The following is a 24,296-nucleotide window of genomic DNA, read 5'->3' as shown; positions in this document are numbered from 1 at the left end:
GAGTCAAATGTATACTGTAACTCTGATGACCACTGTTGACTGTTATAGTGTGTGTTAGTTTATATACTGCATACACATTGTAGCAAATGACCCATGGTTTGACCCTTGACCCCCTAGCTAACAAACCCAAACTTCTTGCCTCCTCTCGACCTCCTCCTGCTCTTCTCTTCCTGCATGCAGACCCTAACTGAGCGGTGAACTTTGACCTGCCCAGTCAGGCTGTGTAAATACACAGCATGTTGTCTGAGACAGTAGCTGACAACAGGAATGTGTCAAACTGTGTTAAAAGGCCAGACTGCAGGCAAAATTAAAAAACAACAGCAACAAAAAAAAAACCTGATCAGAACTGAAATATAGTTTCATACTCCTCATGTGGACTGAACAATTTTTATACCAAAAATGTCAAAATGAACATATAAATGTGTCTTTCCATTGCATGGTGTTGTTGCTTTAAAAATGTCTGAATGTTACACTTGACTTGCTTTTTATGTGAGATCGCACCAGCAATACGACCGTCCCCTCGCCTGCCCCCTCCCTCGTGCTGGTGTTTGCCGTAAACCAGTCACCACACTTGTGTCGACATTGTTTTACAGTTAGTCTCACTGTAGGCCTCGGTCGGTGCTGACATCAGAGGCTGTAGAGTGATCTTTTTTTTTAAAGGGGTGTTCTTTTTGTTCACTTGGGCCCCTGAAATATCTGTGCACTCCTGGGATGTCAATACAATCTCACAAATTTAAAAGAAAAAAAGAATGTTAATAATAAATCAATACCTGTAAAAACGATCACAATCAAAATCAATGTATTTATTCCTTGGGCTATAACTATATAGAAAAAAATCAAATCAAATCAAATCCAAGTCTGTCCTTTTAGATAAGATACGATATGATAAGATAATCCTTTATTTGTCCCGCAGTGGGGAAATTTGCAATTTTTGGAGCGTACATAACATAATAATCAGATTAAATAAACTCAGTAATCAGATTATTTGTGTTCATGTAAACGAAGTAAATTATACCTAATAGGACAGGCAGATTTGATCTCTCTCTCTCTCTCTCTCTCTCTCTCTCTCTCTCTCGCTCTCCACCTGGGACAAGACCGACACCTAACTTCCGGCTAGCCTCTCTCTCTCTCTCTCCCTCCCTCCCTCCCTCTCTCTCTCTCTCTCTCTCCCTCTCTCTCTCTCTCTGTCACTGACATACACATATTAAACCTGTCCAGCGTGTGGACCATGTAAACGCTTCCCCTTGGGATTTCGGATTGGATTAAGCGCCCCGGCGTGTGTCGGATTTGTTGTGCGGCTCCGCCCGGTGTGCGGTGCTTTGCGGTGCTGTGCGGTGGCGTGCTCTTCGAGCTGTGTGCACACATCTTAGAGTTTTATTGGTCTGCCCGACAGCGGCGAGAGAGGACTGGTTTCACCCCGCACGTAGGACAAAGGGAACAAGGGGGTGAAATTAAGGGGAAAAGGATACGTGTCAAAGAAGAGAAGGATGAAAATGGATAACTTTCACCTCACAGTCGTCTTTGGGATTTTAATGTGGGGTAAGAGAGGTTTTTTTTGCTTGTTGTGCTTGTTGAACGCTAATGAACTCCGGTACGTGACGCCGTATACCACTCAGCAGAACTACAAACCAAACCCTGTTAAGGAATTTGTCAATTTAGCCCTCATTTGCTTATTGGCGGACACACAGTCGTCGTAGAAGCTCGGTTAAAGGGCGGTCTACACACTTAACATCCATTAGCCAGATCGGCTTACATGAAACCCAAGAAGCAGCATTTCATTCCAATTCATTTTAAACTTTATCTCGTGGTTCGCTCTGCTATATTCCTTTGGGCATTTTCATGGACGTAGTTCACCAGTGCAACCACAGAAAGACGTGTATTTTAAGTGAAAATATCACGTCGTGTGATAAGGCTATATAAGTGCCATGTATCTAGAAGGGGTTCGTCACTGGAGTCTCCCCTGTGGAGTGAGCCGAACCTATTTTCCATTTAAATTAACCGCCAATGTTTATACACGACTGGCTGCATATAGATGACATGTATGCTATTTGTCTCATTAACTGCAATTAAAGCACCGGTACAAGATAAGTTCACAATGAAGACTTTATAGTGTGTGTGTGTTATTGTATTTGTTTTCTCTTTAGGACCTTTTCTGCCATAAACACTGACCTTGTCAGCCCTAGTAGTACTGTAGATGAAAATCGGGTCCAAATGAGGCATAACCTAATTTCTGAAGAACTGGTTAAATTTAGTGGTTAGGTTAAGGTTAGGATTAGGCACTGGTCATGGTTAAGGTTAGGGATAGTGCTATATTACGGCTGTGCAAGTGAATGGAGGTCAGCCTGTGTGTGTGTGAGAGAGAGAAAGTGAGTTTGTTATGTTGCCTACCATCTGCCTTCTTTTAAATTCAGTCAACCATCATAAGGTGACCTGTTTTGACTGGGGCACATAAAAAGCCACCCCGGGCAGGCCATCATGATTATGGTCATGATATGCATTGTATCCATACCATAGTCATAGCAGACTGATGGAACTAAAGGTCGAGTGCTCAGTCAGTGATTAGACATGGCATTCTACTTCAGAGACAAACAAGGTAAAACATGGTTTACCAGTGCTGAAGTTGCCTTATGTTTGGAAGCATATCAGTGGTTCTCTCTTTTCCGGGTGAGAGACAGAGAGAGGCTTAAATTAGTGCAGTGTAAGATGATCAAATGTCGCCAGCTCCCCTGTGGTGTTGTATGTTCTGGCACTGTAGAAGCAAAAGTGCCCCAGTACAAATTGCCTCGTCAACATGGACTCCACTTGTCAGACACATACCAAGACTCGTTGTTTAATTAGGTGAAACCACCAGACTCTCACTTCCTCTATCAACCCGCACTGTGAGTTTCATACCATGACAGCTGGTTTGGTATTTTTATAATATACTGTACCTCAAGTTCTGTCCAAATTGATCAGGGCAGGTTGTTATAGATCATATTCTCCACATTTATCTAATATGGAGCTCCAGTAGCTTACCTCATACAACAAATGCTGTGTTTCTATCATCATCGTACTGTTCGGTTTAGTACAGTGCGGCACGGTTTGGAATGGTAAACCCTCTAAGCGGGGTGTGGGCTGTGCCCAATGGCTGCTTAATGTGGTGTTGCACCAGTGCAGCAACAACAGATGATGACATAAAATACGACACAACAAGGGAGGACATCCAGTAGCTCTTATTTTTTTCCCTGCTCGGTTTGTGGCAGTTTGTCTCAACATTGATGTCTTGTTGCTTTGAGAATAGACTGTGGGCATTCTCCTCGACTTCCATAGGATATTTACACCAATCACAAAGGAGTGTTTTTTTTCTGTCACCCAACCAGCTAGCTCCACCAATGGAATGGTTGTGGCTGATTATTTTGACAAACTGTACCATATGTACCGTACCAAGCTGAACTGAACTGTTCCACTGTATATACTACTAGACATAACATAAATAAGGCAATATATCTCTTTGCCGGTTCTTTAATCATAAAAGTGAAGATGGTGGATACATGTTCTGCCAAAACAGTCAGAGACAGGCTAACAGGAGAGCATTTTACCAGATACCCACAGATCTACTATGAAACGTGCTCACAGAAATGTTTTTAAATGGCTAAAGATAGTGTTGTTGTCACTGGAAGGATAAGTGTCATGTAAGCATAATATAAGCATTAGCAACGAGCAGTGTAATGTCAATAATTGCTGTGTTAATGTTTTAGTTCTGAGTAACTCTTAGATTTAAGAGAGAAAGAGATTTTAGATTTAGAGATCGTCTGCAAAGTAATTTTTTTTTACATTACTCTATCTGTTGCTAATGCTAACACTATACTAATGGGACACTTCCAGTGACAACAGCACTATCTTTAGCTGGTAAACTCACAAAGCCAGATTGTGTCCATTTGTTTACCTTCCAGTTCTAATAAACTTTCAGTGACTAAGTGAGTAAGGTGAAGGGAGGTTAATCCAGAAGTTGAAGATATAAAGATAGTGCAGGACTGAATTTATGTCCTCTCTCTCTGTTTACAATCTAGTAAAAAAGCACCATGGGCATTATAAGGATCAGATATATATGTTTGGTCTGTCGGTCAACTCTGTCGATTTTAAGTGTGCAGTGAACTCTGACGGGTTAAATCCAGCTCCGGGCCCATTCACTTTTGCAGCATCCTTGATTGCCATGATGGCGCTGCGACACTTAGTTACATGACATTTGGAGCTCTATACTGCAGGTCAAGGTGTGTTTTAACAGTAATTCAATCCCACTCATTGATGTACACCCTTTGCTTGTGAAAACCTAAACAAAGTTTCAAATGTTTCTACATTAATTCAAAGAAAAGCTGAAAACTAAAATAAAAAGACCATTTACTCTGAACATACCAACAGGTAGTTCAGTTTTAAATCCATATCAATAAATTAAAAGATGATTAAGCCAGTACACGTCTGTTTTTTAGATTGAGAACTAATAATACATTGACCTTGGCTTTCATATTCCGTGTCATCCAACACCCAACACTAACCTGATCAGTTTGAACATTAGAGCAGATGGTAAGAATATAAAAGCACCTTTACTATAAATTAACATGTTTTTTTTTTTATTTGGGATTATTTATTTCACCTTTATTTATTTCATTTCAACCACAGTCCAACATCTTCATAAATAATAATTTACTTTATAGTACTTACTTTACTTTATATTTTATACTTACTTACTGTTCATAGACATGACCTCTCTACATGTGTCAGATTTCTTAGTTATAGGACTGAAAATAAACCCTATGTTAGCCCTCTTAAAGTTCAAGTGTGTGAAATTGAAATGTGTTGCTGGCAGGAGTTGAACATGCAATCCATAAGTATATTTGTACAAGTGTTTAATTGCTTTAAATTAAAAATAGTTAGGTTTTCATATCCTTAGAATAAGCCTTTCATATGAACTTTAGGCAAGTTTCTTGCTTTACGGAGGCCGCTATTTTGGGCTAAACTGCGTTCCGTAATGTATGAATGTGCGAGTGAAGCAGTGGCAATTGCTCTAAGACGGGGAAGGGAAGCTCAGCTTCCTCTTAAATGTCGTCAAATGTACTGTGTTGTATTTACATTTTAATACTAAACGTGCAACATTTTGGAACCTGTCACTAGTTTGTCTAGTTTGTCAGCTATTTATCGCAGATGGTGGATTGTTTTACGTAATTTCGTATTCCTGTAGCAACTGCTGTATTAAAACCACTTGAAGCTCAGCTTCATCTGTTCTCTATGGATGCTTGACAGTGATTGGACTAATGTTGCAAAAATGTCACTTCCATGGAAGCTCAGCTTCTCTCTGAGTCAATGGAGCATGATGATTGGAGGAACTGTCTGAAAGGAACCAGTTTTTGATTGACAGTGTTGCAGAAACATACACAGCAAATCCTTTTCTGCCTGTGTGGATTTTGTGAGGGAAGTTTGTAGACAAATATCCGGTTGTTGCGTGTTATTTGCTCGGCAATATTGCCCATACTCATTTGTACATATACACTGTAAATAAAACCACTATTACACTAGCATTTCAGTTTTACACAATTATTGCATTTCCTTGTTCTAGTTGTTCATTTGCAGAATTTGTGGAAGAATTTATGTATAAATAACTGGGCCTGAAATAAGCTTCCCCTGGTTCAAAGACCATCAACCGCCAGTGGAGTGAAGGGGTGTGAATGGGTGAAACTTTTGGATTCACTGAAAGAAAAAACTGAAACTGAAAATCAGGAAACACACTGTACCATTGTTTTTTTTCCATCTTTTGTTGTTATGGCTGGGCCTATGTGTACTTAGATCACTAAAGTCAAGGAATTGAAATTGTATGGATTAATATTCATGCTCAAGAAACTTTGAAAATATTTAGGAGGATCTCATCGAACATATCGTAGCGAGGATGCATATAACGAGGATGCATGGACATATAACGAGGATGCATGCTGCTCATCTGGTGTAGCCAGACAAGCCTTTTTTTCTTCTCCGTCTCCTAGCGGGGCTCTCTGTATCCAGCGTAGTCTGGATTACTTCTCTAAGCGCTGGAATCGGTTCGATAAGCAATATAGATAATGGAATCGGAATCATTAAATTCTTATCAATTCCCGTCCCTATTCAGGCAGCGACGTTTCGTATTGGCTCTGAAGGTGGTCACACAGCATGCGCGGCTGTACAAAGTTTTGTGATGGGCCGAAATGTACCGAAATACCGTTGTTTGCCATTGTGTATTGAACTGAACAGGGTGTATCGAACAGTTTGGTAAAATACCGAATATTGTTGCATCCCTAACAATGACAACAACAAATACAGTAAAGGATCTTGGATGTAGAATGTCTGGTGATCACAGTCCCTCCCTCTCTCTCCCTCTCTGTGTCTCTAAGGCTGTATTGGCTGTGGAGTATTTGTCTCTGTAAATTGAGTTTTAAAGACATCATATACCTCAGCCGCTGGCCAAGCAACTCTCTCATATGCAGTGACAAATGGCCCCATCACTCTTTAGCTGACACATATACACTGCAGGTTTACTGTACTGGTATGTTACAGTCAATTTGTGATAGGACGGAAAAAAAAGAATAGTTCTTCTTAGCTGAGGTTGGATAATCTACTTAATACCAATTAACTTTGAATTTTGAATATAGGACTGAAGAAACTTGCACCCACTTGTATCTGAGAGCCTCAGACTCTTCATGTTGGATGTTTTTGAGTTGAATAGGTAAGGCTTTACAATAACATAGTGGGATTGCAGCAGTCCCACTAATTATTATTACCTAATACTGTTATAAACATTTATAAACAGTTAAGTAATGTTTTAACTAATTGTTTATTAATGACATTCAGGTTAATGAAGTTATTACATCATATTTCAAGCTACTATTATTGTCAGGAATAACTGTTGAAAAGTTTAAGTGATTTTCTTTAGTTTCTCTGGTTTCTGTGTGTGTAAACTTGGATATAAGTTTCCCTTAAGTGGCACTAAATAATCATTACTTCAATTAAGTATTACCGAAGCACACTTTACCTTTATCAATACGCCTAGTGACATTTATTGTAAAATGTAAAACATACCACTCATAAATATGATTTCTTAAATGAATGAGAGTGTAGAATAAGTGTGATGAACTGAAAGCCGCTGTTCCCTTTTCACGTAGTTTGAAGTGACACATCGTAGTAGTGTAGTTTAATGTCAAAATGCGTATCTGCTACGCAAAATGGGATAGATCGGCAGGTCTGTGTAGGCTCTATTCCAATGGGGCAGCACAGGTAAATGCGTCCTTTCTGAATTATTTGTGTCAGAGATGCAGGACGCAGGGCTAACAACATCGCTGACGTGTTTAAATTTTTAAATTTTGGTCTCAGTCTGGAGCCCTGTACATCCCTTAGGGTGAGAATCACGGGGTACTTACAATACGCACGGTCCACAATGCCAATGATATAACAATACATCGATTATGTCATAATACATTTATTCATATAGCGATACATCACAATATCCGTCTAACTAAATTAAACATATTTCCCACTTTGGCACCAAGAACCAGGCACGATCAAAATGTTGATGCAAAATTTTGTAGTTCCCCTTTATTAATATTCCTTGTGACCCTTCTTGTAAAGTGGGAAACTTGTTCCACACATGTTTAGTATATTTAAGGGTCACAACAAGCAGCATTGATAACGGTTAACAATGGTTAATAAATGCTTAATTATAGTTAAGTAAGTAAGTAGTGCTTATTCAGTACTTCCAGTTATCACTGTGTTAACTGAATTGACTAGTAGTATTATAAATCTTTGAATAATATATGAATTAATACCTTAATTAACCTTAATGAAGTTATTACATGTTTAGTTTAACATTATTTAACAGTTAGTAATTCTTATTATAGCATTTACTAACTGTTAATTAATGTACCCTTATTATAAAGTGTTGCAGTTGAATCAAATGATGGACTTTGTAATATCAGCTTGAGTCCTTTGGTGTAACAGCTCGGGAGTGTTACACATTATACAGTATGTGTCAGGCTCTAAGAGCGAGAGCAGCAGTCCGTCACCAGCAGCAGCAGCAGCAGAGCGTCTTTATGGCTCATGTGATGTGACGTCGGAGATGTATTAAACCATCGACAGGTCCTGACAGAGATGGTAAACATAGACACCGAAACATAGAGCAGGTTTTATGTGGCGTTCCTTTCACAGTGACTTACTAAAGCAGGAAAAAAAGCACACTGTCAGCAGCAGGCTTTCCCACATTGCACCAGGCCAACTGCCAAAAACTCAAGTATTGATGGACTTGCTCGAGTATCGCTAGACCGTACAATCACAGGCCTTATTTATGAAGTACTTTATCCACAGCTGGAGCCACTCCAGCTTTCTGCCTTGAGGCCTGAGGAGGAAATATATGTTGGAAACAAAGTTAAATCCTGTGTTAAAAGACAGAATTGCTATTTAAATTGGATGAAAAAATATTTTTCACATTATACTTGAGTCACCATTGGTCGAGTAGTAGATCAGTGTTTCCCAATCACTGGGTTGGGACCCACAGATGGGTCGAGGGAGTTTTTTCTTGGGTCCCTGAACAAATAAACAGAATTTGTACAGTTAAGATTTATGTGTGTACATATATGTACGTGTGTATATATATGTATATATATATATGTACACACATAAATCATACATACATATTGGTAGGGGTGTCATCATTCTCCAAATCCTTGATTTAGATTTTTGATCAATCTTTTTTTTCTCATTTAGTGCAGATGGATCTTCCATTTTTAGTCTTGTCTAGGATGATTGCTTTTATGTCTTGATAATTCATTTAATTTTTTACTTCCCATTCCGTCTACATGGCGTCAGGGTGACAGGTGTCACCCTGCTTATTTTGAGTTGTTCCTCTTAGTGTGAGGTGTGTGTCTTGTTTGCAGGACGCAGTTTCACACACTCTTCCTACTGCACTTTATGAGTCACAAGTTCGAGCTCGTCTAATCTCTGTCACCATCTACAACAGTTACACTGCTTTAGATGGTGACAGAGATTAGACGAGCTTGAACCTTTAGTTGGAACGTGTTTTTGGCACTCTACAGAAAACATTCTTCTGCTGCTCATCTGCAAGTTTGAATCCAAACCATCTCCAAATAACGGAGCCATTATTTTTTCTTCTTTATCAGAAGAAAGTTTGACCTCCGTCTGAGCCGCTCTGCATGTTGTCGTTCACTGCACAGGAGAAGGGGAGGGGTGGATTGTGCCAAGATGTAGAGAAGTTGTGTGACAGTCAGACGAAACAGAAAACCAAACTGATTTACCTCTTAGTATAATTTCATATATAAATTTCATTGATATCCTCATTTCCGGGTTTGACAAACACCGATCAACATTTTTTAAGGTTTTATGATATTTTATGGACCAAACGATTAATCGAGAAAATCGATTATGAATAGAATCGTTAGTTGCAGCTCTAGAATTCTCCTCCCTGCTCACAGACACAGCCCTCTGCCCTTCACCAGCTCCACTGTCACCCACAGGCGTAATTGCGTACTGAATTAAAGTAAACAGTTTATGTCATCTGTAGTCTGTCGACGAAAAAGACTCCTTCACCTTAAGATACATATTTGGACGTGCTGAATATATGGCTGTTTATTATTATTCTTTTTAACAATAACAAAATTCAACATATTTCCGTGTTGTATATCATTTAACTGTAAGTCTAGGCATCACTGTGTGAGTGTACATTGTATTAGTATGATCTGTATATATAATAATAATTAATAATTGTCCACTGTGGTTTCAAACTGGCGTACACCTGAGCTGGTGTGAGATCTAATCGTACGCTAAACCAACATCTGTATTGATAAATGTGGATCATTGCGTGCACCAACTTTTTGGTGTACACACGTTTGATAAATGAGGGCCACTCACTCTCACTGGAAAAAATGCCAAATAATTAAATCAATGATTAAGGGGCCGTCCACATGGAAATGGTTTAGGATAATACTCTTTAGGACCTGAAACTGTATGTCAAAAGCACTTCCCAGAGTGGGGAAATCTCAAAATGCTGACCTCGAGTTTCCATGGAGACAGAGAATACGATACTTTAGGAAAACGGTCATATTCCTAGCCCTCTCTTGCGCTGTCATTCATTTTCTTGTGTTTGGAGATTGTTTGACAGTTTTACCAACTACTGTCAATAAAAAGTAACTAAAGTCAGTCTGAAAATACACTAGATATCACTAGAACACGTCCTGTCTGTAAGATTTCACACAGGGCTGAAAAAACATTGACTCGTAAAATAAAGAGTGGAGAAAACAACCTATTTTTACTTGAATAAACAAAACAGATCAGTGATTGTTCCACACACAGACCGCTGCACTGAACATCCACAGCTCGTCTATGAATCTGGTTTTGTATTTCTGGTTAATTCAGCAGGGCGTTCATTGTTTATTTCTCATTTAGTTTACAATAATTAGATTTTTGCCTGCTTAGATTATAGTTTGTGGAATTCATTGAAAACTTGTTAAATCTTAGATTTTGTCTGTTTTTTTCTCTGTATGTGTGTGCGTGTTTCTTGTCATGTGTCTATTTAAGAATACTGTATGTCCAGCATTTAATATGCATGGCTGGAATTTTGAAATATTAACAGCCACATGACAACACGTGATGCCATCTACTGGCAACATGAAGTAGGCCTTCACTGAAAAACATGGCTTTATTTTTCAGATAGTGAAGGCTTTCAGATAGTGGTCTACATTTGCTATAGTCTATCACAACAAATTTATTGGTGGCCTCTCTCAAGTGCCACGCATTGCGGTTGCTCCACGCCTCGACATGTGTGGGAGTGTCCTGCAGTCCTGTACTTCTCCCATCTTGCACTCCATAAGCCTTACTTTCCTCTTCACTGAACAATACAGAGGATAACTTGCCAATACTGATAATGATATGTACTAATGTAGCATCTCCCACTTTAACTTTAGCTGAGATGTGTATGTGAGATGATGATGGCCTGCAGAACCAGGAAGCACAGTGTTGGTGTCAGTGAGCCAACCAGCTCAGTCGGACTGTGTTTTGTTGTGACACGCTTCACTCAGCTGGAATGTCAGTGAGAGTTCTAACACGCTTACTTAGTGTTTGCACACTCGCCGCTGTGAATTTCAGCCTTTTTGGAAGGGCCAGAGTCAAGAATCTCACCATAAGAATATGCTCCCTTGCTAAGAGAATCAGGTTTTTCAGCACAATCGTCACAATTATCGATACTCACTCAAGTTACGACAAGCCCTGTGTGTACGTGTTGTTTTGCATGTTGCAACATGGTTGATCCATGCGTGTCAGATTTGTCATCCTTTAACCTCCAGTTTGTGTCTGAGGAGAATGTAGCATCAAGGCCATTAGTTAGTCATCAGGACTTCTCTTAATAGAACGAATGCGTCAGCTATCATTTGATATGACTCAGAAAGCCCTATTCATTCAGTACATTCAGCTTGTAGACACTGTTCGGCATAGAGATATGATTTGACTCCAGACTAAACTTCAGGGAGGCGGGAATTAGGAGTTAACTGATACAATTCTCAATATCATTTGCAGTCAGATACTATCACTGGATTGGATGTCGGGGGGCAAAGGAAATCTTGAAATTTGACATGCTCCAAGACACATACATATCGCAGAAACTACTTTACTAAGGCCAAAATGTAAAAAACAATATTGTCATATTGTGATAAGGTATCGGTAATGATTTTCCTGGTTTGAAGGCTGTTGAATGAATAATAATTGTATTTATTATGCGGAATAAATTTGTGTAATACACTAAATATTATAAATTAAATAATATATATTTATTAAAATGGCATGGAATCGATAAATTATATTAAAAAGTCACTTATATTGTAATGTAGCATTGAAAAATTGGGATTGTGAATATTTTTTTATTTTCCCAAGTAAATTTGCCAAATTCTTCCATACAGTTCAAGATTTATAAGTACATGTTATAAATAACTTGAAGTAAAATTAAGTTGTGAATCATTTACCGGTTGTTTACTGATTTAAAAGGATATTAGGGGGGGTTTCGTATATGGCTGTAAGTTAGTAAATTAGTCGAGATTTATATTGTGATTTGGCTCACGATAGAGTGCCGTCTGGGTTCACCAAATAAAAAGTTTCTGTATTGGACTGATGTTGTAATATTAGTATACAACATCTATATATATATATATATATATATATATATATATATATATATATATATATATATATATATATATATATATATATATATATACTGTATATATGTATATATATATATACATATATCAGTATTGGCCACAAAGAAAGAGGTATTAAGTCATCAGATTCATCAGTCTTCAATAATAATTTATTTAGCGCTCATATTCATATTCTTTCTGTTTGTCAAGGTTGCTGCTCGGCCCGAGTGGTGAAAGTGTCTCCTGGTCCATTAATCCGGGTGGAGGGTCAGCCAGTCTCCATCCGATGTGATGTCTATGAGTATTCGGGACCTCGTGAGCAGGTAGCTCTATCTACTCATACATATCCACAGCTTTGAAGGAAACGACTCTCTGTTGCATCTGTGGATGCACACATGCAAAACACATCTAGGTTAATAGCAAAAATATCTGTTTGACCTGCAGGATTTTGAGTGGATGACGTCCAGGGATACAAGTGCGGCGCGGCTGAAGATAATCTCCACCTTTGACAACAGCTACTCCCACCCATCGCTCAGCAAGCGCGTTGCATCGGGCGACATCTCGGTGGCGAGGCTTGAGGACAACAAGGTGGAGCTGAAGATCGCAGAGGTGAAGTCGCTGGACGCAGGGCTGTACTGGTGTCAAACGCCAAGTACCGACTCTGTCATCAGTGGAAACTATGAGGCTCAGGTCCAGCTCATTGGTAAGAGAGTGTGTGTGTGTGTGTTTCTGTGTGCAAATATCTTTCAATGTTTTTTTAGAACAATTTTACACTCAAAAACATAATTTACAACTTGATTAACACATTGTCATTCAGCCGGAGCAACTGTAGCGCAGTGGTAGAGCGAGTTGTTTTTCAACTAGAAGGTTGTGGGTTCGATTGTATTCCCAGCTCTGCTAGTCTACAACATGCCGATGTGTCCTTGGGCAAGACACTTAACCCCACGTTGCTCCTGACGGCTGTGCCGGCTGCGTGTGAATGGATATGAAAGATGTGTGATAGAAAATGCGATGCACATAGATGTGCTGTATAAATGTGTGAGTGAATGGCAGTGTAAAGCAGTTTTAAAGTGGTCATCAAGACTAGAGAAGCGCTATATAAATACAGACTATTTACCATTGTTTGGAATGAAATTTATGGGCTTTTTGGTCTTTAATGTGGTTTAAGAGTATGAGTTTGTGTATATGAAGCCAGCTGGCTATGTTAGTAAATCATAATAGCTGTTAAATGAACCAATACTCTACAGAGCTTGTATGTGTCCTATACACACACACACACACACACACACACACTCATGGTGGGGAGCAGATGTCAGGTGGGAGAACTTGGCTTGTGTCAAATGTGAAAATGTGAACGTCAAATGTGAAGGCTAGAATTGAGGATAAAAATAGCATCATATGGCAGATAACGAAAGCAGTGAAATGTTGAGTTAAATGTTTCTGTGTCGAGAGCTGTGTGTATCAGCATCGTAAACACAGTTGATTTATGTTGGAAAAACCAAACTTTGCGGAGAACTGTATTAATTACATCTGTTTCTTAATCCACAGCCACACGTAAACAGTCTTTTTCGTTTAAAGTTTCCAGTGAACAGGGCATTGTTTCAGGAAATATCTCCTTCTACACAAAACTACTCAAAATGCTGTAGTACATGTGCCAGGCGTGTAAGTGACGTTGTAACACGACACCAAAAACGCAGACGCTATACACATTTTAGATGTAATAAAAGAAACTGAGGGAGAATGAACCAAGCCAGGGGAAATAAAGAGAAATAAAGACAGATAATAAAAGTTATGATGAAGCAAACAGACCAAACAACAGTGTTGACAATTTGGTGACTTTGTTTTAGCTACTAGTGACAAATCTTTCTTTAATAACCCTAACTTCAGAATGCAGGTTGCTGAGTAAACATGGCTAAGCAAACATTGCGGCTTCCGTCAAGCAAGGCCCTTGTCTAATATCCACATCAAAACTCATACAAATTTTATTTTAAAGTGATTATGGACTTAGTTCTGGGTAATAAATGCCACTAAACCAACTACAATGGTATATACTTTACCTTTGGATTCAGATCCACCAGAAAACCTTTTCATCTTCAATGTTGGTTTATTAAATAAATGACAGTATGTGACCAAAGTGTTCCCCTGAACATACTTGATAATCAACCAACAAATGTATGTTGTTTAAGTCAAGCATCTCATTCCATACAAGAAATTTCATTATTTTCCCACTACCGTTTTCTGCTGTCATCTATTCAGCATTATAAAGGGAGCAGCACGGAGGGAGTTTTAACTAAATTATTTGCACATAAAACATGGTTGAATTAAAGCACAACCTGTTTTACTAGAATGTAACTGTCCAGACAAGTTGAGAGAGAAGTTTCCACCACTGTTCATCAATCTCCTGAGCAAAAAGAAAACTAAGAAGATTTTTTTATTGTTTCTTTCTTTCAGTTGACACTTTGTTCATTCAAAGGGCTGCAGGGCGGTGTTGACCTCTTTAATAATTAACACAACCATTATCTTTCCCTTCCCTTAACAACATGCTGTATACACAACAGTTAAACCGTGAATCATGCTTCAGTTATTTCGAGGCAACACATCTCAAGGCACATCTCTAAATACTACAGTGTTGTCTTACTTATTATTTTAAAAATACTGCCACCCTTGAGAGCAGGTGAAACACATGTTTTTAAGGAAATATTATGTTGTATAACCTTGCTTTTATACTCACAGACTTCTTTTTTTTATCAATTCACACATGAGCAGTTTTTAGATATAAACTCTCAAGTAATGTCTGAAGATCTAGGTCCAGACAATGTCTTGTTTATTGTACACTTACGACAAAAGTCACAGGTGGAAACGGGAAGCAAACCACTTCCTACTACCATTTTTTTCCCTGGTGCACTACAGGTGGGCATAACCTGATAATGACAGAGAAGCAACGTCTAGCAGCTTTTGTCCAACATCGTGACCACTGAAGAGCAGCTGTCTCTTGATTCACTTGTTGCTTCCATTTTAAGCTGCCCTATGTGTCGTTAGTGTTGTTATTGGCTGGTATTGCTAACAGTGGCTTAGCCTGAGATATGTTTTTTTGCCTTTTTCTCTACGGGGCACCCCCTTGTGTCTACCGCTTTATCCTAACTGTCATTAAAACTCACCGCTGACCTAATTTGTGGGGCACCTGTTGTCACATTTAGTTTGTGGATTGCATGTGTGTTGCAGAAGTAATGACATTTAAAAGGTCTCACGAATGCTCCTAAGCTCAACACACTGTGGACCTTGCAGCAGTAATATGAATTACGAGGGTCTTTGAATGCATCTTGGAGCTGGCCAACATTACTTTCAGTAGCTCACATGTGCTGGAGTTTATGGTTGTTTGTTTTCTTGTAGTGGAAAATCACCCTCTGACACAAATGAATGTTGTGTAAGTTCAGGTTTTTCCTACCCTCATACAAGTGCAGTGAGGTTAGTTTGAAGAAAGCGTGTAGTGGGATCTGAAAGAATTAATGTGAAGAATAGCTCATTTGAAACTTCAGTCAGGTACCATGTTATACTTTTGTATATTCAGGGGATACCCTCACATTTTGAGACAACCAATAAGCTACTTTGGTAAATGATGATGTCACAGCCCCACCTCTGTCGTAATCGTTTTCCTCTTCCTCTTCTTGTGTTTGGAGATGGTTTGGTCTGTTTACTTTATGATAATTTGTGGTTTCTTTCATTAGTCTCCCTAAATCTATTTCTTTTTTTTTTTTGGTGTAGCCGTGTTATAGCGCTACACACAGCCCTGGCATACGTAAATCAGCTTTTAGAGTAATGGGTTTCATGTGGATGAAGACATTTCCTGAAACGATGCCATGTTTACGGCAAGCTTTTCCAAGACGACGAAGAAAAAGATTGTTTCCATGTTGAAAGGTATTGGAAAAATGTTTGTTTGTGATAAACTGCCACTGAGAGAGGTAAGGGTAATATTTGAATATTAACTATCCTGAACATTTGAATATATATTTTTTTGCTTGAAATGCCTATCCAGTGTATGTCACAAAGATGGAGTGTCAGGCAGCAGGTTAGTGAGCTCCATAATGCACCATCATGCTGGACTGCTCTCTGCTTCCAAGCAAGGCTCCCCAGACACCTTGTTAAATTTAGACCTGAATTAACCAGGCAGCTCTCTGTATGTGTGAAAGAGATTGTGTTGTGTGTGCACTGTATGTGTGTACAGTATATGGGTAGTGTATTTTGTATTGAGTGTTTATGTGTGTGTGTGTGTGTGTGTGTGTGTGTGTGTGTATATAAGACAGTCAGAGTTCACAGAGTTGATGAGATAGAATTGGTGCTGCAGGGTCTGTACCAGTTGAGACTTGTGCACACACCACACACACACACACACACACACACACAGTGAGTTTTCACTGAGGCTGCGTGGTTATGTAAGAAACAAGTGAATTCGAGGGTACTGAACGTTTGAAAACACCTCCCAGGCAAATTTTAATTGATAGAGCAAAATGCAGATTATTTGTCCTGCCTTTGTTATCTGCCATAGACTCTCACATCACTGCAGTGGCACTGAAGGCTCTGACCTCCACAGCAAGACTTAATGGTGTCCAGTACTGTCTTATTTAAAGCCAGACTTTAAATATTAGGTCTACAAATTAGGGATGGCACAATACTACTTTTTGTGTGTGATCACAAACTTAAATATCGACAGATATCAGTCAGAAATTGGTCATTTTAGACCTTTTAAACTTTAAAGCTGTTAAAGGCACATTTGTGCTAGCCATCTCAAGCTAATTGATAGACAGACTTATCCATCTGCATAACAAATATTCTACTCCCAGAAGAAATAAACAGGCCACAACATGACTCCTGTACAATCATAAATAAGATTATATGATTGTATAGGATTTTACATTTTCTATCTGTCTGATCCAGTGATTAAGTTTTTAAACTGTGGTTTTAAAATTCGTTATGGACAGAAATTGAGACAAACACTTGTTAAACACAGAAAGAGTTAATGAATCTGAGGCGAAACATCAATTACGTGCAGACACAAAGTGTGTTTACAAAGTGGATTAAACTAAGAGTTGACCAATTATTAGCCATTTTGTTGACTATCGATACAGGGAATTTTTTTTTACAGGGAATTTGTCTAAAATTCAAAATTTAGACAAAGATTTTCATTTTGAGAAAGACAACACACAGAAAACACTGGTGGACACTAAAAGAGAGTGCACAAACACACACAAGAGAGAAAGACAGAAGAAGGAGAGAAAAACAGCACACGCAAACACACACACACACACACAGACACACACATGCACTTGAGTTTCGTCCAACAAGCGTTCGGGTAACTTTTTAAAATGAAACTCTCCGCCTAAAAGTCCGTCCTTATCCCCATCGTTGCGCTGTAGACTGTCCTTTAACCAGGATGGCTCGGTTTGCCTGCACATGTCGCCACCGGAAGTAAACAAACAATGTTAACGGCGTTCATTTTTTGAACGGGTTAAAATATTTAAATGAATTGCCAAAGTTAACGCTGACAGCACTAAAAAATATAATATAATATTGGAAGAAGCATGCAGTGCTTCATCATTGCAGCATTATGGTGAAATGTGGAATACTCTGCTAAAAATAAAGTTGACAATAAGTTGACATTTCTATTTTAATCACAGTTTTGACTTCTTATGAATACTTTCTGTTGTTGATGTTACTTAAATATTCTTACAGAGAGGTTGTGGAGTGTGAGGTCGACCAGGTTATTAAGGAGAATTTATGTGTTGTGGACTGAAATCTGACCAGGTGTCACACACATTCCAGTCCTGCTGTAACATCCTATTATTACCTCCATTTAGCTGCTAGGTAATATTTTTGGTCTGTCTGAGAAAAGGATAGATTTTAATGAAACTTTCTGGGGATGTTGGGGATGGTCCAAAAAAAAGGAGAATAGAAAATAGAGAATCACAGAAAAAGAGGAACCAATTACCTGGTAAAATAGAGGCGGACTAGAGAAGCAACATGTAGCAGCTGTTGTATACATCTGATGCTGTGTTCACACCGGACGCGATTTTTGATGTGACGCTTCGCATACATCATGTCTATCGAGCCGCGGGTACATTTTGTGACGCGATGGGAGCGATTGGATCTCTGGACGCACGTTGCCATATTTTAAACAGAAGTAACGGGCATTTCTTTTCACCATCAACTAAAGCATTGTTGCACTCTCTGTTGTGGATACATCTGCAGAGAAGAAACTGCTGTCTCGTGTGGTTTCACGACACCATGCGTAGCCGGACCCAACTTGGCAAGTTTCAATGTTTAGCTCCCAAAGTAAACAGTGAAACTCGCCAAGTTGTGTCCGGTCAGATAGAGTGCATACTGTATAGCGTCGTAGAGCTCCGAGTGTCCACACACAAAAATGAGCGGAGTCTGGTACGTGACATATCCGAAGAATCTCAACGCTGATTGGTCATCGTGAAAATTTGCACCTGTTCTGGAAAATTCTGGAAAGTTGGTCTAGTTGGTCAAGGATTTTGGTTTTCTGGTTTAGGCATTCATTTCTGGTGGAAGGACATACAGGATGTGAAGCAGTAGCCATTTGCTCCATAGTGCTTAGTTTTAATTTGCCTTAGTTATCCATTTACTTCCTAAAGCTGAGATGAGCATTTTTCTTCGTCCCATTTGATGTAATATAATCAGTGTAATTCCCATAATGCACAGCTTCCGACTCCTCATCCCCAGCCATCTGCCACTTCATTTGTAACACGACTAGAATTACCTTCCAAAAAAGATTACAGACTATTTATATATTTTGGACTAAAACCTGGATGGTTAATCTAAAACCTGAAGGCAGTACATTTTCCCTCGAGTCATAATTTGCTCTTTTTTGGTGGCATTTAGTGTTTTCATATTGAACGGATCAAAAAAGTCTGATAATGATAAAACTGTAATTTGTTTTCAGCAGCAGCAGCCATCCAACAACGCAGAGTCTGCCACTTAGTTTCGTTATTAACCCCCTGTGTCTTCACCACAGATGCGCCATTCATCAATGTATCTAATGTCTTTTACTTTGATTTCCCTGTTGTGAAAAAAAAAAACAGAGGGAAAACTTCTTTTCAATGCTATTGTGCTATAAAGCAAAGTTATGCTCAGGAATTCCAGCAGTGATTTTTCTTTTTAGCTCCCTCCTCTCAGAAGGACAGTGTTAAAACAACAAGAATATTAAAGCTGAGGTAAAGGCCACACCGTCATGACCTGCTCAAATCCTTAAAACATGATGCTTGGCAGCCAAATAGAGCTTTGAAAGCAGGGACTTCTTCATTATCAGAAAGCAGGTAAATGTGTCGGTGTGAGAGGGGAAGAGTTTATGGTGCTGTGTGTGAGCAGACAAGTCATTAACTTTTATGAACACTCCCATGGGCGCAACACACGTACACACGTTTGTGCAGCTATTCTTCTTAGGACACTGCAATGACTTCCATTCATTTGGACGGTCTAAACACAGCCTTATCACTAACATTAACCTTAAACAGTTAATGCCTTACCCTAACCCTAACCAAAATTCCAATATTAGCCATAAACTCAGTTCCTCAGAAATGGTGTTCTTCCTCATTAGGATCTGGTTTCGGTTTCCACTGGTCCTGACAAGGTCATTGTTTATATACATAATCAGTCACAGATTTACAGCTTTGTCTGGAGCTATTTTGTCATGTAGCTGTCCTTCAGCCAGCGATTTCAGCAGCAGAGACACTCTCAGAGCATGTGTTTGGCTTGACCTGAGCCCAGTGTCTTATCAACAAGACTTGAATTTTGTGGATTTTTGAATAAAAGCATTTGTTTTGTCATGAAACACAAATACAATGTAAAGCCGCAGTTGGCAGGGTTACTGGAAAAATGTTATATGTTGAGTTTCTTTGTCTTAGGTCCATGAATTCTGTTCCGAATTCACCCACCGTCCACACTACCCCGATGTTTTTGTGCCCCCAGAATGTTTTTTTTTTTTTTGTTAGAAAACAATGCTGGCTGTGACGGGCAAAAACTGTTTACACTGGCATGGGCATTCTCGGTGTACCCAAATGGTCATGTGACACATGTTTGCAGGTGTATTAATATGGACACAGATTACTTTTGAAATGTAGCTAAATGCTAATTTCTGGGAAAGTGTGTTGCTCGTTTTATTGCATTTACTTTTTAGAATTCTTTTTTGTTATTATTTTGTTTCAGTAATAAAATGCCTTTAGTTTTTGTCACTGAAACTGTAAACAAAACATCTGCACCAGTTAAAATGAAATAGGTGTTATGGGAATAAAATTCCTATATAGCTAAATATATCCTATATAGGAGTTAATGGTATAAAAAATCAGAAGTGTAATAAAGGAAGACTAAGCTTAATTTACTTTATCAAAGTGTGTTTCTTTGATGTTCGTATTAAACAGTTTCCATCTTTAAGAGTGTTTTTATTTATTTGAAATTTTTATTTCCATCTCTTTCCAGTCATTCCCAACACCCTCAGCGTCTCCCCGCAGACCCTGCCCCAAGAAGTGCCAGAAGGAAGTGACATCACACTCTCTTGCAATGTCACCCGGGTGCTCACCCACCCCACCTACCTGTCGGTCACCTGGCTGCTGAAGACCGCCACAACATCAGAGGAAATCCTGACGTTTGGTCCACAGGGTGGTGTCACCACAGGGGCAAAGTTTGCGCGGCGCTACGCCGATGGAGGCATCCGACTCGTTCCTGGGAAGAATGGAGTGTTTGAGCTGGTGATATCCAGGGTGATGACGTCCAACGATGGGACTTATGAGTGCAACGGAACAGAGTGGACGCATGAAAACGAAGACGGCGGAAAGTGGATAAAGATCGTGGAGAGTACAAAGGAGATGGGAACTGTTAAAGTCATTCCAACAGGTAAGAAAAACAGTTGTGCACTGCTCGAACTGTTAGTTACTCATGCTTTCATTTAAAATAAACCTAGAACAATGTGGATGTTTGGGGCCAGATATTGATAATTATGAGTCAATGCAATAATAAGTATTGGTATTAGATATGGGCATTTCTAACAAAACATTTCTTATTTCTTGATTATTTGAATATTTTAAATTAAGGAAGGGTTCACGCTGCGTTGAGCAGCTAACAAAATGCATTCAAAGACCCCGGCAATTTCCATCACTTCTGCGGGATCTACAGTGTGTTGACTAGGAGGAGCTTCTTCAAGATGCATTCAAGAAATATCGTGAATGTCATCACTTCTGCAAAAATACATGATGTCCGCTAACTAAATGCTTTCTGCTGCTGCCACATGGTGGTAATAGATGTTTGTTGTTTAAATTTTAAATGAAGGATATTTACGTGTGTTAGAAACAATTATTCATTATCAATATATTACCTAGGCCTACTTCATAATGAGACTCATTACACTTATGTGATGCTCTCTTACATGATTAGAAAACAGCCTTTATTTTGGAAAGTTCAGAGCTAAAGCACTATCGGCCCTGAATCTGTGTGACATTGTTAAATATGGCCCTGCATGAGGAGTTTCCCTTCATACTCAGCAGTAATTACACCGTATGTGTGCAGTTATAATAGAGATTTGAATGTGTAGATAATTTTCCTGTAGGGAGCCAGAGATAATCTTCAAATCTTTTCTCCCGCTTCTTGATAAATGAGGCTACTTCTCTGCATGTGTTTGCAGTTTTCTGAGCTACTGTGTTGGGTTTCAGGAAGGAAATGAAGGATGGGAAAATGAAGAGAGGGATGTGGGAGAGGTCTCTCTCTCTTTTTGTCTCCCTGTCTTTTATTTATGTTCCCTGTGAAACTCTGTCTTTTTCTACACTTGGCCTCCCTTTGGAGGCTCTTGACCCTCACTGCCTGTATTTCTGTCTCATCTTGTCTTTAGAGAAGACACACACATTCTTGTGCAACAATCTTAGTGAGGACACTGATAAGCAGTGTAAGTGGAACAATTCCATTTCGCACAGTACGGTACACAAAAAAAAAGTACCAAAATAATCAGCATCTAACATTCCATTTTTTGGCCCCCTTCCCTTGAGGTACCAGAGTAAGATGGTATGGTAATGTTGGGTAGATCAGCTCCACCCACAACAGTCAGCTAATTGGGCAACAAATATCTCTTCCGCCTGCAGTCTTTTCTCATACAAAGCTTCACATCTTGTTGAGACAAACAGCCACAAACCAAGCAGAAAAAAAGCTGCCGGATATCCTTCATTGTTGTCTGTCGAGTTCATTGTCGTGCTACATATCTCGCTGACATGGCCATTGGACATGGCCCACACCCTGCCTACCACATGAAGGTGCTGTTCGCAGTTGGAACGCAAGCCTCACAAAGGGCTTTACCATTGTAAACTGTACCATACTGTACCAAACTGAACTGTACCATGATGGAAACACAGTAATAGACATACCATGTTCCCTAGCCCATTACAGCAAAAAAGTTAGCAAGTAATGACGAATCTCAAAACTGAGAAAACAGGAAGCTCATCAGAAACTCTGAAAAAAGTATTTTGATTTTGATTTATTTCCTTGGTTTTCCGTATGTTGTTCCATTTTGTATTAATAAATGGTAATGGAAGAAAATACAATAAAAAAATAAATAAATAAACAAATAATGCATTAAGATGTAATTACATAGTCACTTTAGAATCTGAATTTAGAATCACTTTAGTATCGTAATGGTTGCTGTCAGAATTGTAATCAAAGGTTATCTAAATATTTCCACCCCTATCCCTTACCCTGACCTTAACCATCACAGATAAATGCCTGACCCTAACGTCTAACCTAAACCTAATTCTAACTCTAGAACCATAAAACCAGTGCTTTAACCTCGAAAAGCCCATTATATTTGTGAGTACCAGGCCATATGCCCTTTAAAAAGATGGGTTTGAATCAAAATTGTGTCCTCACAGCCTAAAAGACATGAACACACACATTCTCACACAGCATACCTACTCAGGACACTTATTAACACAATGCAATCCTTAGTCATACCAACTGAATGCTTAACCACTAACACCCCTCCAAAAGCCTTTTAAAGTTGTGAAGATGTATATCTATATATATATGTGTGTGTATATATATATCTACACACACACACACCCACACCCACCATCTCTCTTTCATTTATTCTGGTTGCTGTGGTCACCATATCTTACATCTTCTGGGTAACCATATCCTCTTAAGTGTTTGAAAACACCTTGTGGTTTATAATGAAACTAGAGATGAGACACACACACACAGAGGTGTCACTCTCAGGTCCATTGTGTCCAGGCTGTTCTTATTGACTCACCGGCTTGAGTAAAGAGGATGAGAAATGTCAAACAGAGTGGGCTTTGTCTCTTTTGTCCTTTCTCAGACACCATACAGAGACTCTTCCCCACATACTGCATTCTGCGTTGTTAGTGGAGACCAGATCCAAAGCCCTGATTCAACTCTGTTTGAAGATATACAGAAAAGACTAATGGCCACTTTTCATTTGCTGGGCTTCTTTACTTTGAGTGCGTGTGAAACATCTTTAGCATCACTGCTGAACAAATCCGTTCCTCTGAATGTTACTTACTGAATGAATATTTACTCAAATGTAGTCTTCTTTCAAATGTCCTCATTAGCTTTGTCATTTAGACATTCACATACCATTTTTGGACGTTTAGTCAAAAATGTTTGTCTTTCACACATCTCAAATATTATTAAATGTCATAATTACATGAAGAAAATACACTTGTTGAATGCTTCAATGTAACTATGGCAAAAGTGCGAAAGACAGGGTCACATCCTGGACATGTTACATTGTGTTCAAAACTTATAATACACTTTTTTTTTAAGCCAATCTTAAGTTTAGACCGGTGTGATTGAGCACGGGTGTAGATTAGTCTACTCTAGTCAATATACTGCCTTTATTAAAATACCTCACGCTAAAGTGATAGCACTATCAGCGTGTTTGTAGCATCAGATATTTGATTTAAGCATTTCATTAGCATACTGGAACCACACTATGAAATGGTCACATTTTACTGCCTTACATTTATGATAATCTCAAGGAAAAAGTAAGGTCTGAGCAGTGCAAATTTAGTTAGAGCTACATGACTCTCTATG

The 24,296-nt window shown here is 39.0% G+C and overlaps 1 protein-coding gene across 1 annotated transcript in view; it reads left to right on the top strand.

Moving 5' to 3' along the window:
* The first annotated feature begins 1,184 nt into the window (after positions 1 to 1,184).
* The window catches only part of ptgfrnb (prostaglandin F2 receptor inhibitor b), a 58,652-nt gene continuing 35,540 nt past the window's right edge, over positions 1,185 to 24,296 (top strand). Inside the window, exons 1-4 of the mRNA XM_058622424.1 lie at positions 1,185 to 1,539; positions 12,405 to 12,517; positions 12,639 to 12,897; positions 20,685 to 21,098. Coding sequence (XP_058478407.1) covers positions 1,488 to 1,539; positions 12,405 to 12,517; positions 12,639 to 12,897; positions 20,685 to 21,098 — 838 coding nt within the window. The 5' untranslated portion in view covers positions 1,185 to 1,487. The remainder of the gene's footprint in view (positions 1,540 to 12,404; positions 12,518 to 12,638; positions 12,898 to 20,684; positions 21,099 to 24,296) is intronic.

This window comes from Solea solea, chromosome 2 (genome assembly GCF_958295425.1).
Source record: "Solea solea chromosome 2, fSolSol10.1, whole genome shotgun sequence".
Classification (NCBI taxonomy): Eukaryota; Metazoa; Chordata; class Actinopteri; order Pleuronectiformes; family Soleidae; genus Solea; species Solea solea.
Note: the sequence above shows the minus strand (reverse complement) of the source record. Positions and strands in the feature narration are given on the sequence as shown.